This window comes from Pteropus medius, unplaced genomic scaffold (genome assembly GCF_902729225.1).
Source record: "Pteropus medius unplaced genomic scaffold, Ma_sr-lr_union100, whole genome shotgun sequence".
Classification (NCBI taxonomy): Eukaryota; Metazoa; Chordata; class Mammalia; order Chiroptera; family Pteropodidae; genus Pteropus; species Pteropus medius.
Genome location: NW_024351730.1, coordinates 33,763,131 through 33,784,238, shown reverse-complemented (window position 1 = coordinate 33,784,238; position 21,108 = coordinate 33,763,131). Strand labels below are relative to the sequence as shown.

At 35.4% G+C, this 21,108-nt stretch overlaps 2 protein-coding genes and 1 long non-coding RNA gene across 3 annotated transcripts in view; 2 read left to right on the top strand and 1 right to left on the bottom strand.

Moving 5' to 3' along the window:
• The window catches only part of LOC120588318 (uncharacterized), a 38,046-nt gene extending 21,080 nt beyond the window's left edge, over positions 1-16,966 (bottom strand). The window contains exon 1 of the long non-coding RNA XR_005649224.1: positions 16,742-16,966. This is a non-coding gene — a long non-coding RNA (uncharacterized LOC120588318). The remainder of the gene's footprint in view (positions 1-16,741) is intronic.
• Positions 16,967-17,051: 85 nt separating this feature from the next.
• PYURF (PIGY upstream open reading frame) lies at positions 17,052-18,861 on the top strand. The gene is made up of 2 exons (XM_039845703.1): positions 17,052-17,329; positions 18,689-18,861. Exons 1-2 carry the CDS (start codon positions 17,127-17,129, stop codon positions 18,840-18,842), a joined length of 357 nt encoding a protein of 118 aa, XP_039701637.1. The 5' UTR covers positions 17,052-17,126; the 3' UTR covers positions 18,843-18,861.
• On the top strand, positions 18,862-19,634 carry PIGY (phosphatidylinositol glycan anchor biosynthesis class Y). Its single transcript, XM_039845705.1, has one exon. It carries the CDS (start codon positions 18,925-18,927, stop codon positions 19,138-19,140), a length of 216 nt encoding a protein of 71 aa, XP_039701639.1. The 5' UTR covers positions 18,862-18,924; the 3' UTR covers positions 19,141-19,634.
• The last annotated feature ends 1,474 nt before the right edge of the window (positions 19,635-21,108 follow it).

The following is a 21,108-nucleotide window of genomic DNA, read 5'->3' as shown; positions in this document are numbered from 1 at the left end:
AACTTAAGACAAAAAAGGAAATAGCATTCCAACTTACAGGATGTAGTAAACGAAGCTTTAAGAGGGAAGTTTATAGCAATAAATGCCTATGTAAGAAAAAAGGAAAATCTCAAATAAACAACCTAATTTTACACCTTAAGGAATGAGAAAAAGAAGAAATTCTAGGCCCAAAGTTAGCAGAAGGAAGGAAATACTACAGATCAAAGCAGAAGTAAATGAAACAGAGACCAGAAAAACAATAGAAAAGATAAAACTAGAAGTTGTTTTTTTAAAAGATATGCAAAATTGACAAAACTTTACTTAGACTAAAAAAAAGAGAGAATACTCAAATGAATAAATTATAAATGAAGGAGGAGACATTGCAACTGATACCACAGAAATACAAAGGATCATAAGAAACTACTACAAACAATTATATACCAACAAATTAAATAACCTATAAGAAATGGATGATATGATGGCTACGTGGAGGGCCAGAGGAGGGAGGGAGCAATTAGAGGGATTGTTTTATGAACTATATACTGTACTGTATTCTTGAATGCACTGTATACTTGAAACTAATTTAAATAAATAAATTTTTTAAAAAATAAAAGAAATGGATAAACTCTAGAAACGCACAACCTGAGACTAAATTATGAAGACATAAAAAACATAAATAGACCAATAACAAGTAAGAAGATTGAATCAGTAATCAAAAACCCCCAACAAAAAAAAGCCGGGACTTGATGGCTTGCTTCACTCATGAATTCTACATATATTTAAGGAAGAGTGCCAATGCTTATCAAGCTCTTCCAAAAAACTGAAGAGCAAGAAATATGTCCAACCTTATTTTATGAGGTCATCATAACCCTGATACCAAGCCAGCCAAGGACACTACAAGAAAAGAAAATTACAGGCTAATATACCTGATGAATATAAATACAAAAATCTTCAACTGAATTCAGCAGCACATTAAAAGATTATACACCATGATCAAGCATGATTTAGCCCTTGGATACAAAGATGATTCAACATACGCAAATCGATAAATGTGATACAACATATTAATAGAATGAAGGATAAAAATCATACAGTCATCTCAATAGATGAAGAAATAGCATTTGACAAAATTCAACATCCTTTCGGTAAAAACTCAACAAATCTAGTATAAAAGGAAGGTGCTTCAACACAATAAGGCCATATATGTATGACAAGTCCACAGCTAACATCAAACTCAATGGTGAAAAGCTGAAAACTTTTCCTCTCAGATCAGGAACAAAACACAGATGCCCACTCTTACCAATTCTATTCAAGATAGGACTGGAAGTTGCAGCCAGAGCAAACAGGTGAGAAAAAAAAATAAAGGCATCCAAATAGGAAAAGAAGTAAAACAGTCTCTGTCTATAGATGACATGATCTTATACATAGAAAACCCTAAAGACTCCACCAAAAAACTGTCAGAATAAAAAAATTTAGTAAAATTGTAGAATACATAATCAGTATGCAAAAATCAGTTGCATTTCTATGCACTAACAAAAAACTATTCAAAAAAGAAATTAAGAAAACAATGTCATTTACAATAGCATCAAAAAATATTACCTAGGAATATTTAATCGAAGAGGTAAAAGATCTGTACATTATAAACTATAAGACATTGACGAAGGAACTTAAAAAATACACGAATGGGAAGATATAGTATGTTCATTAATTAGAAGATGTGATATTGTTAAAATGTCCTTATTATCCAAAGAGATCAACATATTTGATGCAATCCGTACTAAAATTTCAATGGCATTTTTCACAGAAATAGAAAAAACAACCTTAAAATTTATGTAGAATCACAAAAGACCCCAAATAGCCTAAGCAATCTTGAACAGTGAGAACAGAACTGAAAGTATCACATATCCTGTATGGTATTGGCATAAAAACAGACATATAGGCCAATGGAAGAGAATAGAGAGCCCAGAAATAACTCAATGCTTTTATAGTGAATTCATCTTCCACTAGGGTACCAAGAACACACAATGGGGAAAGGACAGTTATTTTCAATACATGGTGTTGGAAAACTGGATATCCACATACAAAAGGATGAAATTGGACATTATCTCACATTATACACAAAAAATTGACTCAAAATGTATTAAAGACTTAAATGTAAAACCTAAAACTGGGAAACAACTAGAAGAAAACATAGGGAAAAAATTTATTCACATAATCTGGGCAATGATTTTTTTGGATATAATCCTAAATGCACAGGCACCCAAAACAAAAATATACAAAGAGATTGCATCAAACAAAGAAGGTTTTGCTTAGCAAAGGAAAGAAACAAAGTGAAGAGACAATCTACAGAATAAAAGAAAATATTTGCAAACTATACATCTGATAAGGAATTAATATCATAAATATATAAGGAACTCAAGTAACTCAATAGCAAGAAAATAACCTGATTTTAAAATAGACAAAGGGCCTCAACAGACATTACTCAAAAGAAGACATACAAATGGCCAATAGGTATATAAAAAATGCTCAACATCACTAATCATCAGGGAAATGCAAGTCAAACCAGGAGATATCACCTCATATGTGTTAGAATGACTATTATAAAAAAGACAAAAGATAAGTGTTGACAAGGATGTGCAGAAAAGGGAACCCTTGTATATCTTTGGTAGGAATGTAACTTGGTACAGCCATTATGGAAAACAGTATGGAAGTTCCTCGAAAAATTAAAAATACTATATGATCCAGCAAACTCACTTCTGGGTATGTATCTAAAGGAAATAAAATCAGTATTGCAAAGAGATATGTGCACTCCCATGTTTTGTGCATCATTACCCATAATAGCCAAAACATGGAATCAACTTAATTATCTGTCAACAGGTGAATAGATAAAGAAAATGTAGTATATACATATACAATGTAATATTATTTAGCCTTTAAAATAAGTAAATCCTGTCATTTGTGACAACATGGATGAACTTGAAGAACATTATGCAAAGTGAAACAAGCCAGTCATAGAGAAACAAGTACTGCATGATCATACCTATCTGCAGAATCTAAAAATGTCAAACTCACAGACTTTGAGAGTTGAGAGTAGAGTGGTAGTTGCCAGGGGCTGGGGGGTGAGAGAAATGGGAAGATGTTGGTCAAAGGGTATAAAGTTTCAGTTATGCAAGATAAATAAGTTCTAGAGATCTAATATATAACATGGTGAAGACAGCTAATAGTATACTTAAATTTTGCTAAAAGAGTAAATCTTAAATGTTCCCATTACACACAAAAAATAGTAACTATGTGAGTGATGGATATGTTAATTAGCTTAACTGTGGTAATCACTCCACAGTGTGCATGTACAGTCATCTCTTGATATCTCTGGGGGATTAGCTCTAGGACTCTTGCACACACAGATAAATAAATTCACAGATGTTCAAGTTTCTTACACAAAATGTTATCATATTTGCTATAATGTATGTACTTCCTCCTGTATACTTTAAATCATATCTAGATTACTTATAATTAATCTACAATGTAAATACTATGTAAATAATTGTTATACTGTATTGTTTAGGGAGTAAAGATAAGAAAAAATCTGTACTGTACATGTTCAGTATAGACACAGTCATCATAAGCCTAACTACACAGTACACAGCAGCAATAACAACATTTTTAAAAAATGTTTTCGATTTGTGGTTGGTTGAATCCTTGGACACAGAACCCTCAGATATGAAGGGCCAACTCTGTATCAAAACATCACGTTGTACACCTAAAATGTATGCAATTTTTATTTGTCAACTATGCCTCACTAAAGCAAAAAAAAAAACTAATAATTAAGCATAAAATCCATTTACTATGAAATAGAGACATTTGAAAGACTAATTTAAAAACATTCTATTTATTAGGCTAGATTCTTAACTCCAGAAAACAAGTAAACATGCATGAAATCATCTGCACAATTTCAGCATACTTCTCTCTTTAAGAAATATGTAAGTTGAATGAAGACACTGGCCTGTAGGGCTGAAGTTAAGACTCATCACTTCAACACAAACATAAATCTGTTCTTTCAACTATAAAGTATGACTAATAATGTAGGATATTATCTTCCTGTCAGAGAGTTTTTGAAGAATGATCCAACAGCGAGGCAAATACATAGAGCATCAGAGAAACAACAGTTCTGCTGCTATTCAAGCTTCATTCCCGGAAGGAGCTGTTGAATGCAGAGTGGCTTTAATATTCATTTATGAGTGGCTTTAATATTCAGCTCTATGGAATTCAGAGCTATATCTTGTTTTTATTAATAATTTTGCAGCTAAAACACTAAAAATGTCAGAAGACTGCCATTTTAAATGGTCTTCTAGTTTTTATAAGTAATTTCTAGGAAGGTCAAATAACAGAGCTAAATAATTTCCCATTAGATCACTTGGAAAAACTTGCTCTCTTTTGTTTAGCCTTAAATATAACTTCATCTTTGTATGATAGTAATTGTGTAGGGAAAAACAGTGATTTACAATGGAGACAACTTGCACACACCACCTTAATAAAATATTTATAGTTAGCATCACCAGTAATGCTTCTTGGTAGGATGCACTGAGACAGACACCACATCACTCTGTGGTATTCCTAGCAAAAATGCATAACCTGAATCTATTCATGAGGAAATATTCATATCAAATGAAGCAATGGACTTGCTGTGAAGTAACTGGCCTGTATGCTGCAAAATATCAAGATCATGAAGACCACACACACACACAAAGGAACGATTTCATACTAAAGGAGATAAATGACACATGACACTAGACAACTATAAGCAATGTTTGATCCTGAATTGGATCCTGGACCAGAAATGCTTTTTCTTTCACTATAAAAGTAATTAATGGGATAGAAGGAGACTAGACTTTGGGTGGTGAGCACACAATGGAGTATACAGATGTTGTATTGTAAATTTGTACCCCTGAAATGTATATATTATTAACCAATGTTACCCAATACATTTAATTTAAAAAGGAGAAAAAGTACTTTAATGAGATAACTGATAAAATTTAAATCCATAGATTATACAATAACGTTGTATCAATATTAATTTCCTGATAACTGTGCCTTGGTGCTATAAGATCTCTTTTGTTTTGTTTTTTGTTTTGTTTTGCTCTGTTTTGTTTTGAAGTATTTAAGCCTCATGTCTATAAATTACTGTCAGTTTTTTTTTTAAATCTAGCTATAGGAAGCTGTTAACTTAGGGGATCTAGATGAAAATATATAAGAATTCTTTGTTATATTTTTGTAACTTTTATCTACATTTAAAATATAAATAATCTCAAACAAAAAAGAATTTTGAAGACAGATGTAATACAGTACTCTTTCTAGTACTTCCACCCGAACTTATAATACTCAAAATTATAACCAAACTAAAGAGTTTGTGCTTTGAATTTCTCTAACTGAAAAAAAAAAAAAAGTTCATTGTGCTGTCCTTTTCACTGGTAGGTATATTCCTGGCATGTTCTATGACCACAAAATTATTTTTTCTTTGCTGGAATGTTAAAAGAAACAACATTTGGTAGTGAACAATTATATTGATTTTACAAGCATTTATAAAAAATTTACTATGCGGTAGTTACTGTGCTAGATACAGAAATAAAGAAATAAAACACACATAATATGTGACATAAAGGATCTTTCAGATTAATAGGGGAGATAGACATATACATGCACAGTTGCAATGAAGTAGTATAAGTGTTTTAAGAGTGTGTGTGTGTGTGTGTTGTAGTCTACCATTGTACACAAAGGATAGATGGGCCAATTCCCATAAAGTAGAGAAAAAGAGGTGGTTAGAAAAATCTTCATGAGACATTGTGTTAACACTGGGTCTTAAAAGATGAACAATGGTTTAGATGGAAAAATGGCTAAAAGGGAATGGGGGCAGTTTGAATGGCATGACAAAGGATATGGACAATAAAACATCCTAGAGTATTAATATGACAGCAAATTGTTCAGAATGGCTAAATCCAAGATGGAAAGTAGCCAGAGTGAGAAAAAATGCTGGAGAGAGGCAGAGGCCAGTTCTCTGAGGGTCTCATAAGACACTGTGACAATCTTGTGGAAGAATGATTAGGAGTTCTTGGCTATTTGTCTGCATCTGTGAATACCTAATTTGTTAAACTATTACATACAAAGCAAGGTGCATTGAAATAAGTCATCCCATACCCGTGAGACAAGGGAAAGGAACAGAGAATGGGACGTTCTGTCATGTGTCATCTTTTTATCTCACGTTATGACATGAGGAATATTTTCATTCTTTCTATTTTGTAAGAGATTGGAGGCGACCTGACTCTCAATGTCCCAAATGATAAAGTTCGAGTTGTAATTGAATGTCATCAGTATCAAATACCTTGCAGTCACTGAGGCAGAGAAATATTGGCTCAGTCAAGACAATAGTACTTGATCTTGGGTACTTCTTTTCTGTTTGCCCCTCATGCATCAGGATGACAAGAAGTCAAAAATCTCTGCTCACAGGTAGCTCCATAGTGTAGTGGTTAGCACATCTGCTTTACATGCAGAAGGTCCTGGGTTTGCACCCCAGGTGGAGCCACAGACCATAACCTGGGTGTGCCAGGCCCCGGATGCACACTTTGAGCGTGTGAGAGGAAACGCCCCACCTTCAGAGATGGTTCTTAAGGGGAAAATGGCAACATCCATAGGTCGGGGGTGGAAGTCGGGAGGTGGGGGGGGCAGTAATTAAAGAAGGGGGAAAAAAAATCTCTGCTCACATCTTTGAAAGAGTTCATCAGTGAAGGAGAGAAACCTTGTAATTAGAAAGTTGAGGAATGAGTGCAGGAAGTAGATGTTAGTTATTTAAGATTATTTTGAGTAAAAACAAAAGGTCTTTAATGAAAAAATATTTCTAATTTACATCTATCTCAGGATTCTGACCCTTTATTTACTCCCATTTAAAAAAATACACATAAGGAAAATGAAAGGCAAGCCAAAGACCAAGAGAAAATATTTACAAAAGACATTTGATAAAGGACCGTTATCCAAAATGTTCAAAGAACTCTTAAAGCACAACAATCAAAAAATAAACAACCCAATTTAAAAAACTAGGTTGGGCAAAAGATCTAAATAAACACCTCACTAAAGATTATATACAGATGGCAAAAAAGATGCTCAACTTCATATATCATTAGGGAATTGTAAATGAAAACAATGAGACACTACTGCACATCCATTAGAATGATGAAAATCCAAAACACTGACAACATCTAATGCTGGAAAGAATGTAGAACAGGAACTCTCATTCATTGCTGATAGGAATACAAAATGGTGTGACCACTCTGGAAGACAGTTTGGAAGTTTTTTACAAAACTAAATATGATCTTACCATATGATCCAGCAATCACAATTCTTGCTATTTACAACCAAATAAGTTAAAAACTTATATCTACACAGAAACCTGCACATGAATGTTTATAGCAGCTTTATTCATAATTGCTCAAACTTGGAAGCAACAAGATGTCCTTCAATAAGTGAATGGATAAACAAACTGGGGTACATCCAGACAATGGGATATTATTCAGCACTAAAAAGAAATGAGCTATGAAGCCGTGAAATGACATGGAAGCACCTTAAATGTTTATTACTAAATCAAAGAAGCCAATTCGAATAGGGTACATTCTGTATGATCCCAACCATATAATATTCTGGAGAAGGCAAAACTATGAAGACACTAAAAAAATCAATGGTTGCCAGGGGACGGGGAGAGGGAGTGATGAGCAAGTGAAGTACAGGGGATTTTCAGAGCAGTATAACGATTCTATATGATACTATAATGGTGGATACATGTCATTTTACATTTGTCCAAACTTATAGAACATATAACACTAAGAGTGAACCCTAATGTCAACTACAGATTTTGGTTGATAATGATGTGTCAATATAGGTTCATTGATTCTAACAAATGTACTACTCTGACAGGGGTTGTTGATAGTGGGGGAGGCTGTGTGTTTGTGGAGGAGAGGAATATAAGAACTCTGAACTTACCACTCAATTTTGCTATGAACCTAAAATTGCTCTAAAATTGCTCTATTAATTAAATATATATATACACACACACACGACTTGGACATTACCAGTCGGATTAAGACCAAAAGTTTCCCTAGAGCTGCCACATTCAACAATTTGGAAATTATATTTAAGTATTTAAATAAATTATATTTATAATTTATTTAAATATAATTTAAATAAATTATATTTATTTATATTTATAAATAAATTTGGAAATTATATTTAATAAATTTTGTGATTAATTTTCACCTTAAAAAAATATTTGGCAACAGCATGGGGGATGAATTGGAAAAGGACAAGAATTACAGGCAGGACCAGTTAAAAGACTATTGTTGAAGAACAGGACAGAAGTCATAAACACCTAGACTAAGAGATGCATATGATAGGCCTAGGTGACTGATTGGATGTGGGAGGTGAGAGGAAGGGAAAAATATAGGATGACTTCAGTTCTGGGTCCCAGGTGATTCAGTGGATGGTGGTATCATTTTCTAAGTTTAGTAAAGAGGAGGGGGAGTTGAGGAGGATGGAAATAATACACTTAAGATGATTGTTCTGTGCTCATTTCAGCAGCACATATACTAAAAGATGTTCATTCTGCCTGATTTGATCACCTTATATAACACTTTTCAGTTTCTGAACTCTACAAGTTAGTGAATATACAATTAGATCGTTACATTCTAAGAAAATATCTTCAGAAATTAAACCAATGCTATTTAAAAATTTGATAGTATTTTTCTTTGTAAGAAAATTAAGAAGAAACCAGGGCAGAGTAAATCACAGGGCTGTGCCCAGGTGCTGGCTGGCCAGGTAGTAAGTGCCTAGTAGAAAGGTCAATGTTGGGGTATAAGTCAGCCTAAGATGCTTCACAAACTGAGAAAATTAGGAAAAGCAGACTTTCAAAAATTTGGAATTGTGACCAGAGTTTAAATAAAAATATCCAGGCCTCAGTTTCCTTTACTTTCACTTAATCACGCTTCTGGTTAAGTCATATTTTTTATATGCAATAATTTTATTGTGAAAGCTACATCACTGGAGAGTGAAATCAAGTTAGAGTTATCAAATTCCTGAGTCTCTCCAACCATGGAAAACATAGCTTCTTATGTTCAGAGTGAAGAACTCTCCACATAGTCCCCACCTTCTTCATCTAAATACAGGGAAAGGCGCCTTTTAAGGGTCATGTCCTTTTACACCATAGACTATTTGATTGACACAATCTGAAGATTCACTGGGAACATATGTAGAGTAAAACACTGACTGATTGTCATTTTGAGAATCATCTCAGTTATTTTCTAAGACCCTATAATAAACTAGCCTGAATACAGATAATACAAAAGTCATATAAGATCACATATTTCAAGCATATGAACTTGCTGCCTTAATTTTCTATCCTTTTCCAGGATTATGGTAAAATCATGTTAACGTCATGAAAAATTCTATTTTAATTTTCATTTAATAAATTGGAAGAGGATATGACCTGAGGGCTGGTAGACTTTTGAAAGAAAAAAATTCTTTCTGATATAATATAAGAACCCTTTCAGTCACTGGAACAGCTAAGAAGAGGGAGAAGGAATGGGAGCGACCTAGAAAGCTTTTTCTTAGGGGAAAAAAACAGATTCATAGGAGATACCCACTGGGTACTATAATGTTCAAGCTCATTCTGGAGCAGGGTTCTCAGCTTTGACACATTTGGGGCTAGATAATTCTCTGGTAAGACGAACTGTCTGTGCATGGTAAGATGTTTATTTAACAACATTCCTGCCTTCTACCGAGTAGCACTACCCTATCTGTAAGAGTCGAAAATATCTCCACGTGTTGCCAAATGTCCCTTGGAGGCCCAAACCATGCCAGTTTGAGAATTACTGTTCTCAAGTCTTGGTACTGAAAGTATGGTCTGAAACTCAGTAGCATCACCTAGAAGCTTTTAAGAAATAAAGATTTAGAGCCACCTATTCAGTATTATCTCAGTCATACTGAATCATAATTTGCATTTTAACAAGATTCCCAGGTGATTCATGCATATTCAAGTTTGAAAAGCACTGTCAGATTATATGGATCATAATTAACCATCAGGAAGGAAGTGGGAAAGAAAGAAGTGTTGGGGGTAGATAGAGGGAGAACGGAGGAAAAAAAAAAGAGATAAAAGCTAAGAAACTTGGTTAAAATTGAAAACGTATAGAACTTTAAAATCAAACATAAAAAAAAGTGGAGCATAGAGATTTTTAGGGCAGTGAAACAACTCTGTATGATACTTTAATATTAGATACATGTTACTATCATTTGTCCAAACCTATTGAACATATGATGCCAAGAGTGAACCCTAAAGTAAACTGTGGACTTTGAGTGATTATGCTGTGTTAACCTATGTTCATCAATTATAAAAATGTACCACTCTGGTGGGGAATGTTGATAATGGAGGAGGCTGTGCATGTGAGAAGGGGAGCAGAAGGCATATGGGATATCTTTGTAACTTCCTCTCATTTTTTTCCTGTGAATCTAAAACTGCTTTAAAAAAAAATCTTTTGGAAAATAATAAATTAAGCATAAATAATTTTCTTTTTGTAAAATTTTTGACAAAGTTGCCAGTGAGAAAAATAACAAAGAAACTTTTAAAATTGAGATTTGAAAGGAGAAAAAAGTTAAAGACAAGGAAGTTAGGACTATAATAGGCATAGTTTTAAATTACTGAGGCCTAGATTAGAACAGTGACTATTAAGATCAAAGCAAGTGAATGCCAGAGGACTTACCAAGAAACAAATGGTAAGAACTGGTGATCAGCTGGATATGAAAGATGGGTAACACAGACTTTTGGTATGCTGCTTCTCACATGGTCACTTTCCAAGGAAGGCTGCACTATCCAGAGGAAAACCTTGGGAAATGGCAGCATTTATAGTACCACCAGATTACTTCCTGAGGCCTCAGGTGACATCAGTTTTGCCTCCTTTTATCCCAATTTTACTTATAAAATCAGAATTTTACACGATATTGTATAGTAAGTTATCTTTCCCCTCCTCAATGCTCTACTTTGAATCCTTGCAGATAAAATATTTCCCAAACTATTTTTCCTAAATATAACAACTCTGTGTCAAGAGGACGATTGTTTTTTTCTTTTTTAATTCCAGGGAAAGTTTATATTTGGGCCTTATACGTTTAAAAATAAAGTTGAGACATAGCATGTAATACACATGAAATATTCTATCAGACTCTAAAAATTAACATAAACTTAAACTTTCTCATAGTCAACAAAATAGTGGCTAGGTGCCGATTTGTATTAGATAAGTTGGTTACAGCATTTTAACGATCATTTTAGTACTTACCAGTCCTCATACTCCTTATTCTTTTTGATAGTTCAGATCAGGGGTTGGCAAATTTTTTCTGCAAGGACCAGTTAGTAAATATTTTAGGCTTTGTGGTCTATTCTGTCTCTGGCAACTATAATCTTGTAAAGTGAAACCTGCCACAGACAACATGTAAACAAATGATAGTGGCTGTGTTCCAATAAAACTTAATGAAAACACGTGGTGAGCTCAATTTGGCCTGCAACCCACAGTTTTTAACCCCTGGTCTAGATTATTCTTTTCAGCTTGAACTCACCTCCCTAATAAAAATTTAAATAACTAATATGTATTGAGTACAAAGTGCCAGACACAATTGTGATTTGCATATATATTATATTTAATTCTCATATCAACACTCTGGGGTAGTTTATCATACATGGTTCAGTACAAGAAAGCTAAATTAGTCTATGTATTTCTGGTATAAAAGAATTAATTCTAGGGAAGCATTTGCTTATAAATTCATTGGAAGAGTTAGAAGAGCACAAACTGATAGCTTGTTCTGGAGTTTTGGGATTTAAGGTTATACCCTCATAGCTGTGATCCAGAGGGCAGGAAGCTGCTGCTGCTACCACGGTTATCACTGTCGCAGCTGCCTTATCCTCAAGATGTGGCTAGGGGCAACATGGATCCAATCCATACAAACCATTTGTCTGTCAGAATCTGCTTGCCAGCTTCCCCTGATGCAGAAAGCTCACCTCTGTCTCCCTTCCGAGTCTCATGTGCATGTTTATTGCTTATTGTTCATCCACAACCCTAGCTGCAAGAGAGTCTGGAAAATGTACTTTTTAGTACATTACTCTCCATATAGGAGAGTAAAATAAAGGTTGAGATAGCCAAAGTAGCTGGCATAGATGGGTACTAATACTATCCCTATTTAAAGTTGAGTTGGAAAGAACTTCCTGCCATTTTCTCTTGATTTCCTTTATTTTAAATAGACAAATTAATATTATGGGGATTGGCTTATCTGGGTACTACCTCTCTGATATGCTTATAGTTTTAGTGACATCTTTTCTTACTTCTGAAATATTGTAAAATATATATGTATGGAATGTCGAAGATTATATATGGAAGCCTTTTAAAATGTGTATATTAAAATGCAGTTTCAATATCCACTCAATTCCATATTGTTCATCCTTCTCTGAGCTGCAATACAGTATTGATGGATCATCACACTCATCTCTGTCAGCAAGCTTCATTTCCTACTTGCAAATTAAAATTGTTCTCATAGATTAAAAAAAAATTATAAAAGGGGATAAAATAGGTGTCCCCTGAGACCTAAGGAAATAATTTGATAGTGCTACATGACCCATACTTTACTAACTTCCCCCCAATCCTTCCATCAGGCACAGGTATCACCCCCTCCTCTGCATATCCAATATTCAGTACAAATTCAACAAATGTTGAATGAATACACAAAAGAATGCACTATCTATATATGAGGATTTTTACTTAACTTCACTCTATGATGTTTAGTCCATTTAAGATTATAAACTTCTTGAAAATCAGGATCATCTCCTTTATATCCCTCCTTTTTGCCTCCTAACAATACTAAGAATATAAGGAAGCGCTCAATATAAATATTCATTGAATTCATAGTTTTTAAATAAATACACCTTTGTTAATTATTAACCTCAAATATTAATTAGTAATATGTATATTTTAAAACTACTTCATTAAAATTTTTTTTAAAAGAGAGAAACAGTTAAAGAACAATTCAGCAATATTCCAACCACCTAAAGACAGCTAACATTTTGGCTTTTATTCATTTTTCTATTCCTAAATTCTTGTTTAAAAAATAATTGTAAACGAACAGAGACTCATGGACATGGACTATAGACTAGTGGTTATCAGAGGGTAGGAGGGAGGGGGCAGGGGGAAGGAGGAGGTAGCCGGGGTAAAGGGGATCAAATATGTGGTGACAGAAAAAAATCTAACTATGGGAGCTGAACACACAGTGAAAAAATATATATGCCTTACTGTTAAAGTGAAACTTATTGGATTTCATTAACCAATGTCATCATAAATTAATTAAATTAAAAAATAATTGCACTCTGTGCATAAAATTTTATTTTTTTCACTTATTATATTTAATAATAATTTCATGTTGTCATGAATTCTTAACACTGTATAATGGTATATCCAGAGTACAGCTCCACTTTCTAGGACAATATGATTGCTAATTTTTTTGTGTCAATTTGACTGGGCCAAGGAGTGCTCAGATTAAACATTATTTCTGGGTGCGCGTGAGGGCATTTCTGGATAAAATCAGCTTCTGAATCCATGGACTCAGTAAAGTGAATTGCCCTCCCCAATGAGGATGGGCATAATCCAATCTGTTAAGGGCCTGAAGAGAACACAAAGGGGAGGAAGGAGAAATTCAAACTTTTTGCTTTCTACCAGGCTAATTAGCTGGGACATCTGTCTTCTCCTGCTATTGGACGGAGATTACACCAACTGCTCCACTAGTCCTCAAGCCTTTAGATCAGATGAGATTGACACCACTAGCTTTCCTGGGCCTCCAGCTTTCAAACAGTAGAGTGTGGGACTTCTCAGCCTCAATAATCATATGACTCAATTCATCATAATAAATCTCTTTCTGTATATATCTAATTAATTGTTTCTCTGGAGAATCCTGCCTAATCCAGACAATACCTGATACATAGTAGGCATAAATTAATAAATAACCAATGCTAGAAATTACATTTTTAAAATATTCTATTATAGATGAGAAATGGAAACTTCTTTGATGTTTGAAATTTGTATTAGTTTACTATATTTTTCATGTTTTTTTGAGCAACTGCACTTTTTCATGAATTTTTTTCACAGTTTTTGTTCATTTATCTATTGGACCCTTGATTCTAATGAATTCATTACAATTGAAATTTATTAATAATTTTGTGGTTTTTGATTCCTAAAATAAATATCACCAAATTAAAGAAACTGGCAAAATAAAAGTAAATCTTTATAATCACAGAAAGAAAAGTACAAGCAGAAACGTTAGTTCAGATATTAAATGATGCCATCTAGTGGGAAATTGATTTAAACTTCTCTTCCGGGATCAGAGTCCCACATTTCAATACCCCCTCTAAATGTGGTATTTATGGGGCTTTAATAGAATGTATATTCTATATAGCCTCTCCTCTGCTTGGAGATTTTTAACTCACTTAATGTATATGATAGCCCAAGAGTTGTGTTTCAATATTATCCACATTGGAAACTATAAAAATTTCATGTCAGTTAAAATTAAGATGCCCAATAATGCATTTTGCTTTCTTTTTTCATCAGAATTTTCATCAAACTTCACCACAATAAGTAATTTTGCTGTGGATAACATTCTCTGAAGCATGTAGTCTGTACCAGTCCCTATGCTAACTGCTTTACTTATATTATTTTGTTTAATCCTCTCAACAACCCTAATAAGGTAGGTCCTATTATGTTACAGGCATACCTCAGAGATATTGTGGATTTGGTTCAATACCATAATAATAAAGCAAGTATCACATTACGGCGGGTTGTAATCTTTTTGCTGGCAGAGGGTCTTGCCTTCAGTTTGTAAAAACACAACACCTGTAAAGCGCAATAAAGCTAAGTGCAATAAAACGAGGTATGCTTGTATTTTATAGATGAGAAGATTAAGGCAGAGAGTTTAAGTAACTTCTCCAGTTAAGTAACTTCTCCAGGTAATATGGTACTCAAACCCAGAGCACATCGCGCTATTACATGTGGGCACAGGGCTCTGTATGGGAAATATCTGTGATGGGAAATATCATAGTCACGCAAACAGTAAAAAAGGACTAATGATTTTACAATTCTATACTGTCACCTATATTCAGCCTAGTATACTACATGCAGAGATTAATTATATTCCTTAATTACTGAGGGCTGATTAGGAACATTTTGCTTTGGGATTTTACAACTTGATATTTACAAGGTTTGGATTAATACATCACACACTCAGATGTTCCTTAAATATTGGAAGTAGATTTTTGGTGCTAAAAACCTGAAGATGTTTTCAATACTTGGCTGTTACTCTCCATTTTCCCCCAGTACTAATATAAATTAAACTGATCTGTTTCAAACCTTTTATGTGTAGACGAACTGAAACTAATTTATTTATAACTGGTTAGAAAACCCAGTTGATAGGGATCTGTCAGCCACGCCAGGCAGTTGAGGTACAAATGAAGCCGGCCTTAAGAATGGGTGCCTGCCCCGACGCACACCTAGGCCTGCCCAGCCTGGTCTGAGCACACTCAGTGCTAGTAGAAGTCAAACTCTGCTTCCCCATACCTCACTGAAACGTGTCTTTCCTATATATTTCACTCCCTCCCTAAGGCCTAAAGTATCAACTAACTACAAACTGAAAAATTAATCCCTGCTACTACCCTAGCAAGAAATAATGTGAAGGTAACATAGGGACCTACCTTCCTGATAACTGCCCTATGCTGAAATCTTTTGAGCATTAGTGAACAAAGAACATCAAATAATGTAATGGATTTTTTTTTCAAAAGAGTAAACAAACAATATAAAAATTTCTCAACTTATTTTTACATTGCTGAGTGAAAGAGAAACTTGAAAATATAATCTTGTATTTGTACCTGTATATCCCTCACTCCCTTTCCTACCTCCCAGGAACTCGAAGTGTGAAATAGTAAAGCCCAATGATGCAAAAAAGGTCCAAGTCAATATTCAGCAAAGTGAAGGAAAAAAAATTGATGACTAACAGGGAATCTTCGAGTATATTTAACTGGGAAGAACAGAGGAAATCAAAATAGCAATAGATAACACTGGGTATTAATTTGTCCCAGACACTTTTCTAAATGCTCTTTGAATGCATTATCACATTTTAATCCCCACAAGGGGATTTCATGAGGTAGGTACAATTATTAATCTTATTATATAGGTAAGAAACTTGAGTGGTTAAGTCATTTGCTGGAGCCATACAGCTAGTAAACTATGGACCTGGAACCAAGCTGTCAGGCCCCAGAGCCCAAGGTCTTACCTGCTACACCATATGAAAGAGTAAACCTGTATCATCTTGGAGAGTCAGAGGCAAACATGGGGCGAAAAATCCATTGAACGAATCACCCCTTTATTTAATGGACATTGCCTGATTACACAGTTATTTAGACTCCTTGCTGTCTTCAAGCTCTTTTATAGAAGTTAATTTAATTTTGACTTATTATGAAATTGAATTCATGAGTCCCACAGGATAAGAATCTGGATGTCTTGAAACGTTAAAGAAGACTAAGCCATTCTTTTCAGGTTAATAATTTGTTTTTTTTTTAAATGAGAGAAGAAAAAGAAAAAAAGCCAAATATGGTTACAGGAACTGTGGTATATAAAGATTTACGTAAAACGAATTAATGCTTTTAACATACCCAATATGACTGAGGGTTTGAAACCTCATTTTGGAGATAAGCACGAAGGTCCAAGTCTGATACTGTGTGACACTGAGGTCCGGCCACTGGCTTTCTGGCCCTGATGAAAACTCAAGGCACTCCGACTGAAGCATTAGTTTTGTTTGTAATTTGTAAACGCGGCGTAACAGCCACCAGAGGTCTCCCGCAGCAGGCCGCGCTCATAATTACGGAACTGTGCTGCGGGAAAAGCAGTCGGGTCAGGAGCGCCCTCGGAACCAAAGCGCCAGCCCCGCCTGTAGGGGGCTGCATTTCCAGAGCACCGAGGGGCGGGACGCGCGGGGATCGGTTAGAGCGGCCCGGCTGGCGGAGCACGCGGAGAGGGGCGGTTGCGGGCTACCAGACCATGCTGAGTGGAGCGTGCGGCAAGCTCGCTTCAGCGCTGCGCAGGACACGCGCGCCCGCATCCGCGGTCGCCCGTAGGTGTCTGCGCGCGTCGGGGTCGCGGCTGTCGGCGGACAAGAGCGAGAGGACTGGGGAACCGCACCGCACCTTTGACCCGTCTCTGCTGGAGTTCTTGGTTTGCCCGCTCTCCAAGAAGCCTCTCAGGTGAGATTAGCCAGCTGCGAGTTTCCTTTCACGGCCTCCCATTGCGGGGAGGGGGCAGATGACCGCGCGGCTGCTTACAGCCATTGGGGAGCCTTTCAGGTCAATCAGGTTATTCTCCGCTGCCATTTTCTGGGGGCCCACTAGCTCCCACGCAGCTCTTCCTGTGGCGGGAAGGGCGGGAGGAGGCAGGAGGGGAGCCGAGCCCCAGGCCTGCCAGATCAAACCACCGACCCACGGGGATGGGTCGCCACTGGGTATGCATTAGAATCACCGGGGGACTATATTTTTAATGCCGATTCCCGGGCACCACCCAAGGCGCCGGAATCAGAAGTCTGGGGGCGGGGCCTGAGCAATTACGTATTTTCTTAAAAGGACCCTAAATAGTTCTGATTTACATTTACAGCCAGGTTTATGAAATAGTGAGATTCAGGATTAGTCCAATGCATTCGTGTTTTTAAGCCAAGATGATGAAAAATACTCTGCTAGCCTCCAGATTCTTGTGAAAATGCCGTTCACAACTGATGGCCTGACGCTCTAACGCGTGTCAGCTAGGCGTAGTGCCCTTTGGATTTTAGTTCTGGACTAGCCGGTTTTTGTAAACGTCTCTTTAACCTTTAACTTAGAGTCCTTGGGATAAACAGCTCTACAGTTCCAGGCTACTAAAACTGAGCATTGACAGCGCGAGTATTGCAGATTGAATGTACTAAACAAAAATGTTATGAGTGGTTATCTTTGTGTGGTAGCTTGCTGGTAATTTCAATTTTCATTTGCATTTCTCTTTCTAGATTTTCCCTATAGTGAACATTATTCAATTTTCTTAAACCTTAAAATTATCATTTGATCTACCTTTTAGCTAATTATGTAACTAGCTCACTGCAGATTGCTGTGTTCGTTTTCTCATTTCTGCCTTTTATCTTTCTCAAACTTTGTGTACTTCGATTTTTCAGTAGTTTCCTTCTAATGAATCAGTTAGATTGCTCCTTAAGCATGTATTCTAAAATGGGGAAGTTGAATTTTTCTCTAGTATCTGTTCCAGTAATAAGTTAACCGGGATGGTTTTGAGGGTGACCAGAGTAATGAAGGAATATTTGGATGAAAAGGGGAGATCTTTTCCTACTGGTATTTTTTAAAAATAAAGGCATAACGAGAATAAAGTGAAAAGGAAAATATGAGAGAAATCAACTAAAATTGGAACAATTAGTGATTCGTTTTCTAAGAGAAATGGTTCAATTGGCTATTAACCGCTTTTAGAATTAAAAGTTTAGTTCTGCTTTTCTACAATTAACTGTCAAGAATTGGATAAATGGTGTTGTTCATTGAACATCAGTCTTCCAAGCATTTTTTCTTTTTCCCCCTCAGATATGAAGCATCAACAAATGAATTGATTAATGAAGAGTTGGGAATAGCCTATCCAATTATTGATGGGATTCCTAATATGATACCGCAGGCAGCTAGGATGACACGTCAAAATAAGAAGCAAGAAGATAATGGAGCAGCACTAGATCATGATTAAAAACAACAAACACAACTAACTTTTCTTAATACCTTACACCTTTTAAAAATTCAGAGTGATAGGTAATAAGTGGGCGAGAAGAATGTTTTTGTCTCTTCCTACGTTGACTGTCCTTATTCCACTGGTCTCATTAGCAGGACTGTTCTACTCAGCCTCTGTGGAAGAAAACTTCCCGCAGGGCTGCACTAGCACAACTAGCCTATGTTTTTACAGTCTGCTCTTACCGATTACCATACCAGTTTATGTGTTCTTCCACCTTTGGACTTGGATGGGTATTAAACTCTTCAGGCATAATTAATGCAACCAAGCCAAAATGGTATATACATTAATGATATGTCTTGAGTATCTAACTCTGAAAGCTCAACTAAACTGCAAGGAAATACTGGAAACCCACTTAATTTGCAGGAAAGATGCTTTACCTTGCTTCTGTCAGAGGCTTAGAAACTATGGAAGCCTTAAGCTGCAGAAGCATCTTTTATTGTACTTTGGTTCTGCATTGTTTGTCAAAGGTTCTAATTTATAACTGCTGTACTGGAAGAAACATTTTAACAGAGTATGTTTTTTGGAAATTAACAGCACCAACTATCATCTGATGACTTTATTTTTTATCCCACTCATCTAAAAGTTAATTTGAAACCTTGTTTTAGAATCAAAGTCTTTGGTAAAGTCACACGTTACAAATGACTGAAATAATTCCAAAGGAGCTATGTTGGAGTAGTTGTAGAGAAATGCATTTGAACTAATATGATATAAAACTGTATAATAAAATGAAATTTCATGGACTTGCAGAAATTCTGAGTTTATAAAATTACCTTCATTTCTTTGGCATCAAATTCTTAACATTAGTAATAAGATGCTGACACTTTTCCATAAAAGTTTTCAGGGTTTTGTCTTTCGTTTTTGGTCAAAGTGTGGTTCTAAGGAAGGAAAAAGGTAAAAATATTCTAAATTTTAAAATGTAGGCTATTTTTAGAGACTCTTAGTACCCCAAAATGAATCATTTCCTCTACCCCTTGGGGGTAGAGGCGACATTGGAAGACTTGTAAATAGCCAACCTTGTCCTGTTGAGCTTATAGCTATGTTTTGAGCCACATTTCAGTTTGTTATTTTGCCTCAGGAGACCTATTTAGCACTTTTAAGGGCATGAGCTCTTGACACATTAATAGTTCCTGGTTTTCCAGAACTTTCAAGACAGAATAATAGTATAATAACGATTTCAGAGGTACAACAAATGTTTCAGTAGTTACCCTGAAGAAACCTAAGAGTTGAATATAACTTGATTCTTACTAGAATCTTAAAGTAGTTTTATAGAAACTTTAGACAGTGATTCTTATCCATCAAAAGAAAATTAACACAGGCTATTAATGCAACTTCTATTGCATTAATTCATTGTATATACTGCAGTACAAATCACATTTTTAAAATTATGGCAATATACAAGTAACCTGGAGGATTATATTTTTCCATTATTTCTTGAAATAGGGGGGAGGGGCATTATTTTTAATTTACCCGAAATCTCCCTGTAGTCAGTATAAATGAAACAATTTTGCTGATAAAACAAGGGCTCTTCTGAAAAGTCAATTGCAGCTTTTGTAAGTTAAGCATTTTATCCTTTTAAAGGAAACTGACAAGCCTACCGCTGGGTGAGTTCAGTATTAACTCCATCCTCACACTAGTAGAATTCATTGAGCAATCCCTTATATGGTACAAACTACACTAGGTACAGTTTTAAGCATGTTATACATCTTTAACCTTATAACCTAAGGGGTAGGGTAGGTAATATTAACACCATTTTACAGATGAGAAAACTGAAGCACAGATTAAATGATGTATTCAGGGTAACAGCAATAATTGGACTAAAATCAAAACCATCTGGCAATGTGGCTTCAGTCTAGCTTCTTAACCCACTATACAGTGCTTCTTTATTTTGAGCAAACTCATCCTAGGAATCAAAATTCTTGGGATTCAAATTCTATAAAGCACCATATATTTTATCTCTGTTCTAAGACTTAACCTTGTGTTGTAATTACTTGTTTTCTGTCTCCTGTCTAGACAATAAATCTTTCATTTTTTATCTAATGCTTAGTGCAGAGCAGGTAATAAGCACTTTCCAAAAGACTGAGCACATGGCCCTGAGAGGCCTTATAATTTCTGGCAAGTTACATAACATCTCTGAGCTTTATTTTTGGGGCTCGAAATCCTTCCCTTGCTTTCATAAAATTGTGAGGAACAAATTAAACTTTACATGTGAAAGCATTTTGTAAAG

Bases quoted from the DNA above. Each gene is read 5' to 3' on its own strand.
- PIGY (XM_039845705.1), top strand. From the start codon at position 18,925: ATGTTTTTGTCTCTTCCTACGTTGACTGTCCTTATTCCACTGGTCTCA.
- PYURF (XM_039845703.1), top strand. From the start codon at position 17,127: ATGCTGAGTGGAGCGTGCGGCAAGCTCGCTTCAGCGCTGCGCAGGACA. The intron at 17,330-18,688 runs GTGAGATTAGCC...TTTCCCCCTCAG, and splicing joins CTCTCCAAGAAGCCTCTCAG to ATATGAAGCATCAACAAATG.